This window comes from Rhamphochromis sp. 'chilingali' (genome assembly GCF_963969265.1).
Source record: "Rhamphochromis sp. 'chilingali' genome assembly, chromosome: 20".
NCBI classification, from domain to species: domain Eukaryota; kingdom Metazoa; phylum Chordata; class Actinopteri; order Cichliformes; family Cichlidae; genus Rhamphochromis; species Rhamphochromis sp. 'chilingali'.
In genome coordinates this window covers 17,997,617-18,017,387 of record NC_137947.1, presented here as the reverse complement: position 1 = coordinate 18,017,387, position 19,771 = coordinate 17,997,617, and the positions used below count along the sequence as shown (strand labels likewise).

The following is a 19,771-nucleotide window of genomic DNA, read 5'->3' as shown; positions in this document are numbered from 1 at the left end:
ACATAAAAGGCAGACAGATGAATGAAAGAACTGTCCATTCACAGAGTGAGCCATGCTTTTAGGAAAGTGTACTACACCTGTAATGAGATGTAATGACGGTCTAATGGCTGGTTTTAATACATTTGAAAAAAAAAAGGAAAGAACTACATTACATGTCACATCATTTCCGTGTAGATTTAGCAATTCCATTTTTTCCCCATTTTATAATAGAGTTTCGTGGGGGGTTTTTATATCTAAAAATGATGGGAAGTGTGAGGCGGAACAAATAAAGCCACAATGGGAAATAAAGAAAACGAATACATACTTCAGTGCATGTATAAATCCAAAACAGACAACAGCTGCTCAAAACAGCTGCGCTAACAGAGCACTAATGCATAGATACCTGATTTTCGCATGCAGTCCAGAAGTCTTATACAAATAGAGATTTTAAAAATTAGGGGTTTTTTTTTTCATAACTTGAGCTCAGTGCACGATCTTTGGGGTTGTACTTTTAAAGGGTTCACAAAGGTCTCCACTTTTGCCAGTGCAGTTAATTCTCTGGTAATTACAGTTTTTGACCTTGACCAAGAAGATATTAAAGACCGGTACCACTAGAACTACTAATGTAGTAAGCACTTGAACTCAGAGCTGCTGACACTCCCCTCTCTCTCCCAGAGTATCTTCCAGCAGTAAAGGTCACAGTGAGGGCCCAGGGCTGGCCTATGACACAGATCCTCAAAAAAAGACCCACAGTGGCCCTGGCATCTGTCTCTAGCAATCTGCCCGCACCGCAAAGGCGGCAGACTAACTGGCTAGCATCTGGGGCATTGCGAGGCGGCGTAGGACAGGGTGGGTGGGGGAGGGTGGTCGAGGGGGTGGAGGTCTGCCTGGTGGACAGGAGCTGTCAGGGCAAGTTTGGTGATGAACCAGCAGGGCTGGGAAAATGCAAACATAATTTCTGTGTCAGGATGGATAAGGTCCCCAGCAATGAGATGCAGATTCACACACATGCATAGACACCGAGATACAAGTGCATGTTGTTGCGCACACAAGATGTGCACATGCGCACATATACACAGCCCAGAAGGTTGTGGACAAGCCGAAACCATCTCCCTAACCCCAGGCCCACATCCCTTGTCCAGAGCTTAGCAAACCAAGTTGAAACCTCTTAACTGACTAAAGATTTTCTAAAATAGTGAAAGTCAAGTCACAAAAAAGACTTGTTTCATTTACAGACAAAAAAAACCTCTTGATGTAGCCAAAGAATTTAGAATAAAGTAATATGTTAACTGCCTATAATAAAAAAGAACAATGGAGAACTACATTTTTCTAACCACTTCATCTGCATACATATCATTACTCATTTAATGAGTTTGTGTTAAAAGTTGCCATAATAAATATTGTATTAGTCGTTAAAGCAGTTTACAGTTGTATACTTCTGCCATCCTAACTTGCTGATAGCTGTCTGTGCTACACACAGACATGTGGCCCTAATTTGGCACGTGTAGGAAAACAGCAGCTTAAACGAAGCAGTGCTATCCAAGAGATCAATAATCAAAGTGCAAGAAAAAAATTAGTTCAGAAGCGTATGAAGTCATCGTGGATAAAGATGTCTTATCCTCTCAGCCTGGTGGGAAAAAAAAAAAAAGAGGAAATAGGGAAAGGAAATCCAACAATCCCTGACTGACAAAGCCCAATGCGCTCCTTCACTAAACTCACTTTGTTCAGATGAAGTCAGGGTTAAAAAGAGAAAGAAATCTAAGACAGAGGAGGCTTTCCTGAAATCCTACAGGGGGTTGAGGGAGAAGTGCGATCAGTAACCATGTAATGGCCAGTAATTGGTACCGAGGGATATCAGCGCAGGCCCAACTACAAGAGGCCAAGCCAAACTCATCATGGCATGTTTGACACTAATCTAGGCTGAGTCGGCAGACGGTGGGAGAATGTTGAGAAGGAAATCAGATCTGTATGTCTGAACCCAAGGCTTTGATAGCTAGGCCTACTGCTGCCATGTCTAATTGACAAACAATTTAGTATTTCCCATCCACTCAAAAGGAAAACAGATTTAAGGCGATCTTCTAGGAGCCTCGGGCCTCTTACCTTTCCTTTATCAAGCCAGAAGCACTTTTTATAGTTTCCTTTTTGATTTTAATTTCTCCTTCTCTTTGCTGTTCCTTTATCTATTTTCTTGTACTCTTCCCAGCTACATAAAGCATTCTTTTTCTCTCATTTGATTTTTTCCTCCTTCCTATTTCACTGCCACGTTCCTACCGTATAAATGTGACAAACTATCAATGGCTGCAGGACAGATGAAGTGCAGGAAATACAAGTCTGAACAATACAATTAATGTGGGGGGGAAATGCATGTATGTTTTCTTAACCGTTGCATAAGTAAAATTTGATTTCAGTTCCATTATTATCTGTGCCCTGCTCATCATTTTTAAGACCTGGCAAGATGATAGAGGCTTAAACGGTATTTCATTTATGATTCATTTAAAATCCACATGAAAGCAAAGCCAAAATCTTAGTATAGTTTCTCATCAAGGTTAAAAGAAAATGCAGAAAAAAGCAAAACCTACGTCAACTGAAAAGTGTACAAACTTAAAAAAGGATTAACTCAGAGGTTTGAAAGAGTCTTCAAAGTAAATGTACAAAAGGCACAATTAACAAATGTTATCATTAAAATGCAGAATAAAATCTTTCATTTTTGTGTATTCAGACATCTTACCTGAAACAGTTAAAAAGAGACATAAAACACCACGCTCCAACAGTGACATTATCACACGACTGCATGACTGGTGCCGCATGCGGGAGCCATATGTCTAACATCTACAGTACTTACAGCACCACCACTGAGCCACGTCACCACTTATCAACCACACATACTATAAATCAAAGAAAATCTAACCAGATATAGAGAAAGAGAGAGATAGATACAGAAAAAAAAATAAGATCAATATAGAAAAAAAAATGTAAAACAACACAGAAACACATAGACCACGGGTACACAAACAATGGGGTCACAATAAACAAATTACACCTCACGCACGCACGCACACACGTACGGTATGGTACACGGTACGATACACAGAGCACACACCACAGACACGTAACAGCATGTGTTGGGCGGTGTAACTTACAGGCACGTAAAGTGGTTGCGCAATCATGAACAGAGACAGAGGAAAGTGGGTAGGCCCTCTGAAGGGTGTCCATGTTACTATGTACACTGCCTGACATGCAAGAGCAGTCTTGCTCTGAACGGCCGCAATCAAAACAACATGCCAGTTTCATTCGTTTGTAGACGGACATCTTGGCTACAGTCATGTTTTGGGATGAGAGGAGAGGAAAAGCAGCAGGTTAATGGCAAAAGGAGAAATATACATCTAGGGGAAGTCGGAAGGTAACTTCATCAGAAAGTGCAAGCCTTAGTCACCTGCTCCCACAGGCTTGAGCCCCAAGTTATATTAACAAACTCCAAGAGTTACATTTACCTTAACAAGTCAGCCGGCACATTTCATTTTGCCATTTTAAAAGTGTCTCTAAATTGGACACATTATCTATTATTATAATATTATCAATTAAAAATACAACAGTCATAATGCTGGTGATTCTCTTAGGAGTTCAAGCTGTGCGCTAAGGCTGTAACAAGTCAAAAAGGCAAAATTATAACAGTGGGAAAGAGAGGTGGGGAGAAAGGGAAGAGGGTAGGGAGGCATTCGGGGAAGAAAGGCATGAGCAATGTCTTCAGCAGCAAACCTCATACAATGTTTCATACATTTGTACATCCTCTATCCATTTGGCTAAAGGAGTGGATCACGTACCTGTATCCCATCATGCAGCTGTAGCGGTTCTGTCCAAGGCATCACACTAGTCTACTGGCTAGACTGGCTAAATCATGCTATATTCAAAACCTGCAATTTCACTGCTCCACTCCCCAAAGGGACTTCACTCTGATGTGCATGTGCTTAAACGGTATTATTACACGCTAAAGTGTTAGTTACACAGTTGTTGTTTTGATGTAATTTGAAGTCATGTTTGAAGATACAAATGGGAAGTATAATTCACAAGAAAATGAAGAAATAACCATTAATTTGATCCTCTACTTAATATCCCCAAATTATCAATTGTTTGCAGTGTGCCTGATTTTAAACACTAGTTTGTACCTGGGAAATTCTGAATTTCCGTTTAAAGAATTTATCTAATGTTCTCCGTATACCATAAATTTATAACCATTCACGGGCCATTATAATACATGTAATTTTGTCTTTCAACCAACCAGCAAAACTGGTTCCCAACTAGCGTTTCCAACATACAATATAAAAGCATTTGAGCATTTACATACACCTACGTTTTTGTTTTTTTCAAGCTCGCTGTTGTGTGCATCAATTCAGCACATACAGCCCAGTGAATCTTTCAAATGGTTCCAGTCCACTTATGTTTCTTTTCAATCATCGCCCAAGTAGAAAACAGGCAAGATGACGATCTGGTGTGCTAATTAAGTAAAAAAGGATGTAAAAGTAGTATTACGCCAGACAAAAGTTTTAGCTACAAAAGTCAGCCTACAGCCAAGTGTATGTGTGAGTGGTGTGTGAAGCCCTTGAACCCTGAGGGAAGCGGGAGTGAAAGTCCCCAGAGTAGCATCTCTAGATTGCTGTGACTCTGGACAGAAACAGTCCCTGGTCCCCATTCTCTCATTGCCAAGGTGTAAACAGACAGCAGACTAATACTGTCTGGCACCTTTCAGCATCTTTGACTCTGACTCACATTGGAAAATAAGACCTTGAATGAAGTAATATGTTTTCAGCTCCTGGCCAAGGAAAGAATGGGAAACACAGATCATATCCCATAAGATGAATGCATCAGGGACTGCTGTATCCTGTGACATGCATATGTGCCTTACTAGCATGTGGAAAGCATGCAGGAAATGTAGCTTAAGTCCTGGCAACAAGGAGAAGTACACAGATAACTGTTCACAGTAATGAAACAGTTTTGGGAACATGGCGGACAAGTGCAGTGAGGCCGTCAGGTCATGCTGAAGTTTCTTTGCTTCGGTGTTTTTGTTTGGGCGCTTGGAACATATTATGTGGGCTCACTGGCAACTTTATTAGGTACACATGTGAAATCTAACATAACCTAATACAACAGCTCTGCTGTAAACTCTGCTTTTACGAGGCTTCTTTATTTTTTAAGTAAACGTGAGTTGTCACGTTCTGGCCTGTAAACATGTTCAGTCTTTAACCCTCTTTGCATGTAATCAAGTGGACAAATGGAGTAAGATGAAGAATTGAAATAAAAGTAGACTCTATGGCAGAGCTGTTGTATTGGTCTGCATTTAGCGTCACAGGTGTACCTAATAACAGCAGCCCATGAGTGTGTATACCACAATGTAGACTTCTGACAAATGGAAGGGGAGCAATGGAAGACAGAAGACACATACACGCACACACGCACACACACAAAGACAATGTATTTTACTTCTGACTTCACAAATACCTAGATTCTGGTTTAGGATGACAAGGTGTCCATTTCAGGGCATTCCTAACTGAAGATTCAACATAACAGCGACCCTGATCAACTGTCTGTGTGGGCTTGATTGGCTACTACTGCCTACAAACCACTAATATTCTGTAAACAGAAGCTATCAGGGTGCTACGTTGAATATGAAGGATGTCCCACAGAAAGCAACATTCTGATATCCACCTAAAGCCTCCTTATTCAGCAACAGTGCAAGGAAAAAGATTACTGCTGGCTCAAGAGGTGAACCTTTGAGCAATAACTAACAGAGAGTGCAGTATCCTGTCAGAGTGGGGCACATAAAAGTGGACAAAACAAATACTTTTTTGCTTGAAAAAGCCAACTTTGTACACAAGTGCACACCCCTCCCCATACCCTGCTTTATATTGTAACATATAGATATAAAAGCAATGTGAAATAACATGTTAAGGATGATAAATCTGTAAAGCCGTACAAACTGATTTATTATCCTAAAACAAAAAGGCACCCATCTGATCCTTGCAATTTTGTTGAACAGGTCTCAGGGGATTAGAGTTTCCTCTACAGACATCACCATTTAACTATGGATATCTATTACCGCACAAGACTCTGGCACGGCACTACCATCTAGTGGGAACTGAAAATTATGACAATGCCGCGTATTAATCCTAGACTTGTCTCCCAGTAAAGCGAGTTAAACAAAATGGCCCAACGACAGTCTGTGTTTGAAAGGCACAAGGCTCGTGCAGTTCTGAAAAGAACCAGTGATCTCTGAAACATCAGCCCAGGCTGGGCCAGGGCCCGGAGTTTATAAAGGGGCTGAGATCACAGCAAAGGGGGGTAAAAGGGGAGACCAGATTGTTTTGATTGTGTTTTGGCAACGTAGCTTAACAGGATTTGAAGAACATCCCAGAAGGACGTTTTCTGCTCTCTGCCACACAAAACTACCTTTGACAGAAAGCAGATCATTTTAAATAGCAGTAGATCTTTCCCCCGTGTGTTAGTTCCTCTAAATCTGTTTTTAATGTACGACATCTCAGATTTTTATTCTTCTGTTCTTTCTCTGAGCAAATACACTATAAAGAGGTTAATCACATGTAATGACACAAGACTCGCAGCAGATTGGCTTTTAAATGCCAAATACGTGTTTGGTTTGATGATCAAAGAGTGAGCAAAAACTGCACACCTCATCGGCCGCATCCAATCGTGTAGCGCTTTATTTAATTGTCATCTCCAACAAATCAGATCATCAGCCGGCTGAGCCTCTGAGGAGCAGAGGCCTGATGCTGGTGCGAGTTCAATATCTGCTGTTTTGGATTCAGTTTGTTCTGAGCACGGTGTAGAAATGGGAGGCGAGGAGAGGGATGCAGAAGCTACACCGGTAACATGCAACATAGATACAATATACTATTTGCTGAAAAGGAAGAGAAATAAAAAAAAAACAAAAAAAAAAAAAACCACTTGCACTGCACTCTGGGTAATTAGACACCCATTTTCATTTTACTCACAATAAATCACTACCAGTGAGTAGTTAAAATAAAGTGGTGTTTTCCAATGGCAGCAGGGAAGGAAATACATCAAAAGTGTGTCACTGGTCATAAAAAAACATGGGAAAAAACAACAGAAGAGAACAAAACATGACAGAACAGAACATACAGTTGGACAGAATCCCATTACAGTAATGGAACTGTCATCTTTTTAATGCAACTCTCTTGTCAGCAACAAATGTAATAAGATAAAACATAACGCCATCAGCTGAGTCTCAGACATGAAGATAGTAGGAAAGCAAACAGAGGTAAATAGTTGTGGTAAATAAAACTAGAGTGTGAAAAACCTGTTGATTCTATTGAGTTGACAGAGCAGAAAGCGTCTGAATAATTGAAATGGCACAGACAAAAGAAGGAACTGGAGGGTACCTATTTTAAAACCAGGCTATGTCTGTAACGGACTGCTCACCGTAACAGCCTGTGACCTTTTATGGAAACATAGAATATTAACCTGAATTATTTATCCATCAGCTAACACATTCTGACAAGTGTCGCCTGCACATAGGTCAGGATGTATTTGCGTGCATTTCCTGCCTTAATGGTAATGTTGTATCTGCATAAAACATTCACTGATTTGATGTGGGTGTTTGCATAGCTAAATTAGAAAATTAACAGCTAGCAACCCTATCCATAACATTTGTGACCTATAAAACAATTGAGAAGAATGAAACAGCCTTAAAATATTTCACTGAGAGCATTCATATGTAAGTAAGAGGATATGTTTCCTAATTCCTCCACCAAGCTGAGGCTGAGGCACAGCATGTGATCAGTACTCAGAAACTACCAGGCTGAATTTCATTAATCTAGGTGAAGCAGGTAAAGCACTGGCAGAACCTGAACCCATCCTTTATAATTGCAACATAGGGCACTTGGTGGATCTGCTCTACTTTCTAATGTTTCAAATGCGATACAGAAACAAGCCTGGTTTAGACTCTTACGCTTTCTACTTACATGTTAGCACTTTGCATTTCATTCACTGCAATACAGTCTCAGTTTGTGCAAATAAAGTGGTGATTCAGTGGTTAAAGCAAGATGAATAGACATTTAAAGATGGCAACAGCTACATTTTGACAAAGAAACAAAAGTGCTTTGACTTATGATCATACTATAATGGAGGTTATGGAAGCTCAAATGGGACCAATAACAAACACTTTCCCTAAGAGTATAATGGCAATATAATGTTTAAAACACAGATTCAGAGTACAAGAAGAACAACAACACAATGAAAGGCATAATAACCATGTGCACACCTATGAATAAAGAGAAAGACGAGACCCATAGGTTGGTCTTTGGAGTGAGAAGGAAGGGAAGGAAGGGTGCCAGTGGGGCACAATAAAGGCACAGCTACTCACGTCGCTTGCAGCCGCACTTCTTGATCCGTTTGGGGTCTGTGATGTCATCATGACAAGCTTTGCAGTAGAAAAATGCTCTAAAAGTGACACAGTAAACATGTTTAGCGCTCCTATTCATTTGTCAACTGACACGGTTAGTGACCCCGCCGTTTGGCAGGATGGCCCAATTACCTTTTTACTTCTTTGGCATCACTAGCGATAAAAAATCCCAGTGTTCCCTCCTGCAGCTTGACATGGTTGCCCGGGTTGATGAGAATGCTGGGTAATCAAAGACATACAGACAAATAATGCTCATTAACATCTGGACATACACAAAATTCATGCACACAACATGCTAATCAAGAGGAATGGTACACACACTTGTTGAAGCCCTAAAATTGAATCTGGACTTTGCCGGGCTTCCTTTTTTGCATCATTTTAAACACATTATCCTTCCCTTTGTTACGTGTGTCTTGTAAGTTACCACAAACACACTTGCTCCTTCTGATTTGAGGCAATTTACTGATGCGATACTCACACGGATGGACAAAAATGTACAACAGTAATGATCGCACATTGAATTTTAATTCTTTTCGCTACGAAGTGGCATTGGATTGCCCCGGGGGTGGAAGAGAAGGACAGAGAGATACAAGTAGAGGGACGAGGGCAGAAAGAATTAAAATTATGGCCATGGAGTGGTTTTAGTCTCAGCACTCAAATGCAGTCATCTAGTCAGAACAGATGTTATGATGTCCACTGAGACACGGCTGTCGTACAGAGAATGTCCAGTAGGTGTATCTCAGTTAGTACTTGACAGTGGAATGCAAGGGAATGAACAGCTCTTTCTGTTTATTATACTGAGCTAATTCTTACAATTGAGTCTGCTCTAGACTCTGCTAGGGGAAAATAAGACTGGTCCAAATGTGTTGCTCCATTACAAATACTTGTAATGCATGTCTAGTTAAGTACAAACTGCTTTAATCATTTTCATTATATTTTGATTTAAAAGAAATGTGTTACTGTAATAAATAATAATTACTCGCTTCTTTTGTGATAAAGTGGGATTTGGTTTAATAGTCAAGGGTACTTTAAGTGATTGGCTGTATCATTCCCCATTAATTAGACTAAGACAAAAAGTAGACGCCACACACAAATATGCACACACGCACACGCACACACACCCCGGTCATTAATGGTTACCTGTGGGCAACAATCATCAATGAAGTGAGTGTGAAGTAAGATATCAAAACACTGTACCCACAAACCTTTAAGGGTCACTCTTTCAAAATACAAGCCCAGATGAAAGATGATCTTGATTCTTTTTTTTGTCTCATTCGCTGCTCTGTTTACATTTTAAGCTTTTGTAAATTTGCAACATTGATAAACGAGAAAAGCTCGACTGATTGTGTGTTACCAACTTGATTCACACTTACGCGTGTAATAACTATTCACGGCATTTTAGTCATTCATTTTGAAAGAGTATGTGAGGTCTAGATTCGGGGGAGAAGGGAACAAGTATATTATCGCACAACATCTTTCCTCTGAGCTCTGGAAAAAGGTTACATTAGGGAGGAAATTAAAAAAAAACTATTAAGGGAGCAATTGAATCCATATACATATTGGGATGTGATCAAATTGCACCAGTCATGCAGATCAGAATTTTCTTTCCATACTGCAAGAAGTAAAATAGCACCTAACATACGCTCAGATTGAATGGCCCCCAGAGAAGTTAACAGGCATTATACCTGGCATGCTTTTTTAGTCAAAAATAAAACAAAGAAACCAATCAAATCAAGACAGTTCCACAAACATTGCTGCCCAAATCTGAGATTTTACAGGTGTAACTATCCAAGACATTTTTCTTGAGTCGTGTGCAAACTGGTGAATAAAAGCCAAGAAGACGCATCAAAACCTCATATTGTGAGCAACAAGGCAAGCATCAAACACTTTATGTGATAGTGTCGTAGCATGCAGTTACCAAACAGTATGAGGAGGACAATAATAAAACAGAAAGGCATAGCCACTGCAGTACAGGTATAGGGACAGGTACGTAGATGCAGACGGTTGCAGTAACTTCTGTGCAGTTGGATTGTTTCTCAAACACCAAACTGACAGGAAGTGACCTCACTTAAGAACATCTACTCGAGAGACGCACGAGCATGACTGTACACGGTGGCTGAGACGCACAAAACTCCACACTCGCACACGCACACACACTCAAAACACAAACTCTCCCTTCCGAGGTGATTGCACATACGCAGACGCGCATACATGCACAGATGGATACACATTTGGGAATGAGGACATGAGAGGGTGATGGGATGCAAGAGTGAAATGTGGGCCACATAAATAAAACTTCAGTTTGGATAAACCCAATGCTATCCAAAATCAACAGCTCCATGCCTTTTCTAGTGTCTTAAAAAAATCATGAAAAAACAAAGATTGGTGAGGTGCTGCTGGTATAATAAAACCATGAAAAACAACAACAAAAAACATACTGCTATATCAATCACCGCCTACAGCAGTGGCGTGTAATCAGTCATTTTATTTAAAGATTATATCCAAAGTTGTAGGATATCAGTGCCTATCAACACCATATCTGATGTCTGAGATATGCATACAGAAACTCCTCACTGTACTGTTCTGGTGAAGACTTTTAAACACCGATGAGTGGAAAACGTGGCTCGTCAAAGCTAAGAAACAGTAGGGTAACGACTGAGCGACACTGAAAAAGAACTGAAAGTGTGAGAGAAAGAAACTAAAGGAGCAAAGGAGTTTGCTTGAGGACAAAAATGAAAAGATCAAATAAGAGGTAGATATGGAGAGGGTGAGTGTTTGGCCTTGGTACAGCGACAACAGCAAAGACAAAAAGAAAAAAGAAAAGAAAACAGCACTTCTACAAACATGTCCAATTTATCTATCCTCTCTCTGCCTGCAAAGAAGTTAGTGCATTAAGCACAAGGGACACCATAAAAAGGAGTTAGAAAAAGAGGCCTGTGAGATAGTGTTTGGAAAAATATCCTTGGGGAAACTCCCAAAGTCAGAAGCTTTAAAGTGGTGACGATTGGGTGGAACTTTGGAAGTAAGATAAGGTAGAGGGCATACCGCTTTCGGCTTCTGCAAACAACAAGAAAAAATCTCAAATCAAACAGTTATCATGAATATAAAAGAAGAGGAGAATATAGCTGTTGCTAATGCTTCTCTGCCCATTTACAAGCTATGCTTTCATTATATGGCAGCGTGTGATGCAACTTTGTCTTTGTCTGAGGGCCTTGCAACTCAGAGTCATAAAAATGAAGAAAAAACAGTGTTTGAAGTTATTCATCTTTTACAAAAAGTACATAGAGGGCAGAGAATATGTTTAATAAAAGGTTTGAAAGTATAAATAAAATATTCTAGGGTGTCACTATAAAATGTACAAAAAGAAAAAACGTAAAAGAAAAAGCTCAACTACCTTGAAAGTGATTGGACCATGGACACAATTTAGCCCACTGGGTTATATAAAGTGTATTCAATTAGTATCAACTAGAATTTACATCATCTTTAATTAATATTAAATTAACCATGCAACCTCGTTAGTACACAAACATTTGACACAGGTGAATGGGGAAGGGTGAGTGGGATTTGGCAAATTGAGACTACTGAAAAAATGCATTTTGTGTCGTTATTGGTGATAAAACCAGCACTCATGTAGAGTTAGTGATAATCATAAAGACAGAGCAGGAGCACAGTAAAAAGTGCAGGAGACACATTATGTGAAATTTAAACGTGAAGCAAATTTGTTATTTAGGTGTGAAGTTTGTCTCTGAAAAAGGACCGTGAACATGAAGTTAATCCAGTGCAGTACCTAGTACTTCTCTGAAACCAATCACAGTTTAACCACATTTCAAGTTTTTTTTGTCCTGCATACCTGCAAGGTTTACCTAAAAGCTTGTGACCCGAATCCTTGGCCAATATCAATCCCATTTATTTGCTTTTTAAAGAGGGTAATAGCTCAGAAAAAAATAAATACTGAATTATTTATTATAGGGAGTACTTCATGGTGACACAATAATGCTCAAGTGTTCACCAAATTGATCTGAAAAATGAATATCAACTGCATAGATAACAAGCTGCAAAGAGGACTTGAGAGGAAAAGAAAAATCGAGATATCTTATTAGAAGATCTACTTTTAGCAAAGTACAGTGCAGTTCACTGTTATCACAGCTGTATCAGATGCTCCGGAAAGATCCGCTATACCAACCTGCTCTCTCTCTGCTCAGACTTGAATTCAATGGCAATAAGCAACAGCTTCAGTTTCACGTAACACAGCCTGTAAAACAAGTGCACTCATTAGAGAAGAGCAGGATATAAGCAGATGACTGATGTGTTCAAAAACCGTTAAAATCCACAGCCTTACATCCCAACACTCCTCTTTTTTGTCATTCTTACTTTGCATTATATATATTTTTAAGCTACCTACCATTGAGAGTGGTCGTGTTGATCAAAGAGTGATACTTACTCGCAGACCATGGGGAAGGAGAGGCCTACAAAGGCACTGGACAAATACTCTGTGTACATCTCATTAGCCACTCCTTCAAGGTAATACTTCTGCCATGTGTCCTCCTCGATCTGATAAAAAAAAAAAAATGAAACAGGGAAATGTCACATGTGTTGGTTAAGAAAAAAAAGTAAGAAAAAAAAAAAGAACAGTTTTCCTTCCAAAAGCAGCCTAATCTGGTCAGCAGATGTCCCACTGCACAACATCAGCCTGGTCATTATAAGCTGATCTATCATCTTTATGACATGAGAACAGTTTTTTGATAGAAGCAAGCACCTCTTCAATTCTAAGCCGCAGAGAACACTGAACAGATTCCACATGACATGTCACACAATAAAATATGATGTGCCAGAATGACTGAAAACACACTAATGGAAGCCTGTCTCTGGACAGAGATGTCAATTTTTTTTTAGGGAATGCACTGTTTGACAGACCTAGTCCATGTGTCAGCAGAGAACCTTCTTATTTAGCCTATAATCCCTTAATAAATCACCTCATGTGCAAAAAATGCAATGTGAGAAATCATTCGTCAATAGTCCACTCTGTTACCTCAATAAAGGACCTCATGGAGAAGAGGTTGGCTAGCATTGTCGACAGACCCTGGGCCAGACAACTCTGCGCAATGAAGCCTGCCTTCAGCTCTGCCAAGCAGATAGCATCATCACCCTCCTTCCAGTTCCAGCTTGGAATATTCAGTAGATGGGCCTTCATCACATGAAAGTTAGAGAGGTCAGAAACACAGAAAACTGTATATATGAGTCACATTTCTTTTGGAACAGATAACATTAATACAACCCTCATATCTGCTTGAACTGGGAACTGGGTTAGCATAAAAACTGGAAACTGGGGTAAGCTAGCTTGGCTTTATGCGGTGGTATTGAAATCCAACATTCAGGATAACAAAAGTCCACTAATTAACATGATCTACCTCAATTAGTTCAAAGCTGAAATGCAAACATGTGAATGCAAATTAAATTAAACAGTTACAATAAACAGCCAGTTAGCTTAGCATACAATAAAATAAATAAAAACTAACTAGCTTATCCTAGAAATGTAGAGCTGTTCCTTTCCTAAAGTCAGCTAACTACTAGAAAAGTTAGCATCCTGGGTAAATCCCTTACAATGTACAAGTCTCAGTTAGTGTACCAGTTTCCATACATAAAGGGCATCATTCACAGCAATTTAAAAAAATATATACATATTTGCATATCTCCTTGCCATGTCATATGACAGATGCAGTGATTCAGACACACAATTATTAAATATAAAAGACACATTTTCAAAAGCTCACATTTTCTCCTGTAATACTATTTACCATGCTAAGTGCTGCTCTATTAATTCTTCATTTAAAAAAGTGAGGTCCATTCTTCAGGAGCATGCACAGCATGTAAGCAGCTGAGCGAGTGGATGCTTTAAAAAGTCACTTATATGTCAAAGTTACCATGAATCCTTAAAAGCACCACATAGCTCTCAAGCTGACAGGATTGCCATTTTACTGCAGCCATAATCTTTCTGTGAGGAAAGGTTGGAGAGCGGCCAAGATGAAGTGAAGCAAACATACACTACACAATGCAGGGCACCGAGACGTCTCACCTTATTGTGATACTGCAGCATCTGTGTGATTATTCTGATCTTGGGGTGATAGTTCTTGATGGAAATGACCCTTTGAAAAACAGGCAGATAAAGTGAGCAAGGAAACATAACACCTCCGCAAGCCAGTTGTTACTGATTGTCCAGAAGAGAGAATACCTCATGATGTTGGAGGCATCTTCAGCATCAGGATCTGCACAATACTTGTTGGCTAGGATTAAGCAGGCATCTGCTGACTCGATCTATGTGTAGAGTACCAAAGAAACAAATATGACAACATTAAAGTGCACGTCTGTATTTAATAAAAAAGTATCCAATATACCAGATGGTTTAAATCTGCTCAACAACAACAAAAAAAGTATTTTCTTTCTTTCTTCTGTCCTGATATATTTTGGCTAAAAAATTGAAATGGATATCATTAGATTATCATTCTTCTGCATTTTTTCTTTACTCTCTTTGTCAGCTGAATTTATACAGTAATACGTTTATAGCCTGCTAATCAGTGACGCACACAACTGCAGCTAATCTGTGAAAAATGTTTCTACTCTTAAGTTCAACAACAGCTGTCAAAAATGTTAAGGATTTTCATTGCTCCAGGAGTCTCGCCACCAGCCGGTACCTTCACTCGGGCCAGATCATGAGGGTTGAGAACCGATCCCTGGTAGAACTCTACTTGGGTAAAATGGCGTTTGAACAAGGCTTCCAGCTCAAGATTAGGGGAAATACTAAAAAAAAGAAGATGGGTTAGCACATAAATATAGCTCCTATGCAATAGTTCGTTTGTTGCTAAGCTACAAAGGGTGAGAAAGACAAAATTAACTTACTTATGGAGAAAAACAATTTCTACATTGACATCATCCCTGTCCTTGTGTAGGAAGTCTTTGAGGAAGTTGGAGACACTTTCGAGGGTAATATGACCACAGACCACAATGTGCCTGAAAGAGGGAGGGGGGTGAAGAAATCATCTTGAGTGGGCAACATAAATCACTGCAGACACTGGCATGTCTCCCAGAGATAATCAGTCAAACCAAAGCACTCTAACATCTAACTCAAATAAAGACTGAAAAAAATATATATACATGTCAAGAAATGTCTTTTCAAAGCAAACAACTAACCGAATTATCATTTTTGCCATAAAAGTGAATATTTTCCTCGATGCAATGAAAGTGGTTAAATTCTGCACGACAAGTACAATCAAACCATCAACTCGCGACCACTTGAAAAAAAAAAAAATCTAAGATATAATCACACAGCCCACAGTGGTTGGACTGTCATCCGTTCTCAATAAAAAAAAATTGTCCCTTCAGCCAAACCGCCCCTTTGTGAGCTGAATAGATGTTGACAAAGACATGTACATCAATATGCTTGTGCTTTTACACAGAGCATTACTAAAACTCTCAAAATGATTTGGAGGCCTGTGGTTGACAAGAATTGTAAACAGGGCCTCGGAGTTTTTGACAGGTCTCTGGCAAGATTCGGTAGTGCATTACAGCAGAGGGATCTGTCAGAAGCTGTACGGGGCTGATTACAGCCGTAAGGGAGTGAGAAAGGTTTGGAACGGTTTGAGGTTTGAGGTTGTGTCCCTGTTTATCTTCTGACGACAATATAAAGTGATCAAGTTCAGGTCAACTTCATATTTATGCCAACTTTATGGACACTCGGGGCAGTTTGGATGGACATTGTCCCAGCAAATAAACTTGTGGTGCTTCTGTAACTCGAATATTTTAACATCCTAAATCTAAGAATTCAAATATTGGTGTTAATAAAAAAAACATTGCCTTTATTTTACATATTTCCATTGCATTTTATCCTGTTATATTAGGTTATCTTACTACTTTATCTCGTTTTTTCTTCCTAATAAAGTCATAGTCATGGCTGTTGGTATTAAAGGGACTTTAAGCACGAGCATTCAATAATTCTGATTTAATTCAATCACGCTAATGTGGATTTAAAACCCTTCATAAGATTAATTTGCACTATGGTAAGCTGAGCTACTCTGCTGGACTTACTGCTAAATGTCATTTGTGAAGTCTTATTGCCAAGCCTTGCACAGTAAAACCCAGACCTAATACTGACATAGATTAGTGTGGACACTCGGCAGACACCCTAATTACCCTATGGAGACCTGTAAGGCAATCTGTGTAATGACAATGGCCTTATCCACCACTTGATGTGCCAAGAGACAATTGAACCACTTTAGTTTTTGAGTGCCTGGGTACTGGACAGCTTTGCACTTAACACAAGGTGTATTGAGTTACTTTTTCCAAAAATAAAGAAAAAAAATTGGTGGTCATATTTGTTTGAAGTCCAAGTTCTTATCGTGTACATTTGTAGGAGAGATTTCTATTATCAAGTGCTTACACACAAGAAGGGAGTCGTGGTGAACAGACTGGCCTTTAAAGTTGATGTCTAAAGCTGTATAAAGCATTATTGAAACCTGAATCAGTTTGGCAGGTTTAAAGGGAACAAAGATATTTATTGATGTTAGATGAGAACCATAGTCCAGATCATTGAGTGTTCTTCTGCCCTGTACCTGAACTGATGTGGACTTGGCAAAGTAATGCGACGGGCATATTGAGGGAATGACAGTTTGTGGATGTTACAGGATATAATGTTCTTCGCAGATGTTGCGTCTGTCCTTTAAGAGAATCTAATGAGCGGTCGTGATTGCATGGTTGGCCAGAGCTGAGCAAAGGGCCGTGTGGTCTTACAAGCTGATTAGCTGGGATGTCTGTGGGCAGCCAGCAGTATCTGGCACAAGAAGTCTCTCATTTTATGAAATGTTAAAAAAAAATTTTTTTTAAAAACCCACACACACACAATCAGTCATGTTTTCCTATTCAAGTATCCCGATGCTCGTCCGAGGGTAGAGGAAGTTTAAAGATTTATAAGGCAAATTATTTGATTCATGTGGGTTCAATGGAGGTTGTGGATCTTAAGCACAAACTTGGAAGTGTAAATGCATCTCCGTGACATGTGCATTTTTCTAAATAGGTTTTTAATCAGGGAAGCAAACTTTTCTTCCACATCTTGAACACGCCACTAATTTAGGTCCTTATATTTAAGATGGAAATATTCACTTGATATCCTTAAAGGTTTCCTACTTCTACTTAGTTTCCCTCTCTATCGCTGTGCCAAAAAAGGCATCAAGCTGAATACCAAGATCATAAGCTAGTTAAACAGGACATGGGGGGAAGATATTAAAGATAATTCAACCATTTATAATTACCCAAAAACTAAATATCTCCCTTTTTAGTCAACCTGATTGTGCAGTACAGTTTTAGCTAGACATATACAGAAAGAATCAAAGGAAAACAAATAAACATAGCATTTAGAGGGAACAGGTTTCTTTCTTTTAACAAGAAACCATAGACAACAACTCAGAAACTAAAAAAAGGTGTGGCACAGAGTCACATTAATCAAATCCAATGGGTTTTACAGAGCATGCACACAAGAACATGCAGCCAGGAAACATCTCAGGATGTCACTGGGGATACACTTAATACAGCGAACAAACACAGAGCTCAAACGTCAGCAACAGAGGTCACTCACTTGGTACTGCTCTAATCCTTAGGGTGACGAAACTTACTGCAAGAATCATCTTTATGAAAATGTTGCAGTTTCAAAATCTGTGTTCCCTGTTTTGGTGTATCACCTTTCAGGGAACTTAAAGAAAGGGAGGAATAAACACCATCTCCTGTGTTTAATGCCAAGAATCAGCTAGGTGAAATGTTACCAACACTAGCCAATCAAATTAAGCTCACAGACATAACGTACTTAGTGCATTTTGTCATTGTGTAATTACATGAAATTGTGTTGGAACCTCAACTAGGTGCATGTTTTGTGAATATGCAAATACGTGTTAATTCCTGACACTGAAAGTCTCCGAGTCTGCACGCTTCAAGTTTGTAGCCTCGATGGAGGACTTTCAAAGTTGTGTGTCAGAGTTCAGCCAGGGTTGAAGCCAGTTTTCATGCCAAGTCCTCTCTTGAAGTTGGGGCTAATGGAAACCATAGAGTCATAATGGAAACCACAGAGCCCCGAGTGCAGTGGGCGCCAACAGAACGCAACACTTGTCATTATTATATCAGCGCACACAGGCTGAGAGCTGTCATTACGCTCACGGGTGTATGCTACACTACACAGAGTACTATAAGCAACGCTAGCATGAAACAGAAATCCAGTTCAGATCCAATCCAACCTTTCACTTCCAAATAAGTTTTGAAGGCCTGGTTCAAATGACAGCAGCCAGGCCCAGAGATGAAATGAGGGCTACATTTAATAAACTTCACTATGTATCATGACTTCATTGTTTGTGAGCTCTGTAATCAGGCAGATACGTGTAATCCCCTAATCTTATTTCCAAGATTTGGAGGATTGTGGGCTGATAGCTGCGAAGTGATAATGCACTGAAGCCCAATGAAAATCCTAAATCCACATGGCAAACCACTTTTTCATTTGCATTACGTCCTATAAGCACATATCCAAATGAGAATGTAAAAGAATGTAGCTACTCTTGAGTCTTTGATGAATATCTTCCGATTGTTACAATATGTTTGCACTCTAACCAGAAGGAGACATGGAAGGGGGGTGTGGATGGAGAAAATAAAGTGTGTTGGAGAAACTATCCACGATTTTGACAAGGGCTTCTCTCAGCACCCATCTGTGAGCCTGGGTTGAGGTCACTGGCCAAACATAACATTTCATCAATCTTATCTCAATGACAGGCAAATGTTACTGCACAAAGGCTTTTTTTTCCCCCCTAACGTCTTGTTCTACTGCTGACTCCTCAGAATCTGCTCCGCTGAACAGAATGACTGAAACTGGTGGGGGTGAGATTGGAAAGAGAAACAGAGTGAGAAAGAGTAGACAGCAGATAGTAGCAGATGCTGGCTGCCGTACAAAATTAGAAGAAAAGAGACGGAGGACAATGAAAAGAGCACTTTCCCTGTTCTGTATACGCTCCTTTTGGATTAATTTAAATCTGTGTGCTGAATATTTCAAGGTTTGAGCCACAAGGAGGGAAGAGGAGAAGAGAACTTCACAATAAGTATTGTGGCACGTTTGTACAAACACTATAATAACCACAGTGTCACATATACTTCACAGTGTACTGGAGCCTCGGCTGCGAGAGGGCAGTCGCACATTTACATAAATATGAGAGCCTCCAGAGATAAAGTCCACCATCACCACCACCACACACACATAAGAGCCAGGCGGGCATCAACGAACCAAGCAGGCAAAGCAAGCCAAAAGCAATTGAAAGCCTCCAATGGGAACGAGGCATCCAG

The 19,771-nt window shown here is 39.8% G+C and overlaps 1 protein-coding gene across 4 annotated transcripts in view; it reads right to left on the bottom strand.

Moving 5' to 3' along the window:
- Positions 1 to 19,771, bottom strand: part of LOC308388332 (calcium-activated potassium channel subunit alpha-1a) — a 149,547-nt gene that overhangs the window by 31,163 nt on the left and 98,613 nt on the right. For 3 of the 4 annotated variants that reach the window (XM_080868966.1, XM_080868964.1, XM_080868963.1), the window contains exons 10-18: positions 15,305 to 15,415; positions 15,100 to 15,205; positions 14,640 to 14,722; positions 14,484 to 14,553; positions 13,440 to 13,595; positions 12,852 to 12,961; positions 12,594 to 12,662; positions 8,543 to 8,629; positions 8,372 to 8,448 (exon numbers count right to left, since the gene is read on the bottom strand). In XM_080868966.1, coding sequence (XP_080725092.1) covers positions 8,372 to 8,448; positions 8,543 to 8,629; positions 12,594 to 12,662; positions 12,852 to 12,961; positions 13,440 to 13,595; positions 14,484 to 14,553; positions 14,640 to 14,722; positions 15,100 to 15,205; positions 15,305 to 15,415 — 869 coding nt within the window. Of the gene's footprint in view, positions 1 to 3,119; positions 3,294 to 8,371; positions 8,449 to 8,542; positions 8,630 to 12,593; positions 12,663 to 12,851; positions 12,962 to 13,439; positions 13,596 to 14,483; positions 14,554 to 14,639; positions 14,723 to 15,099; positions 15,206 to 15,304; positions 15,416 to 19,771 lie in introns of all 4 variants that reach the window. The other variant, XM_080868965.1, reaches the window with a different exon arrangement.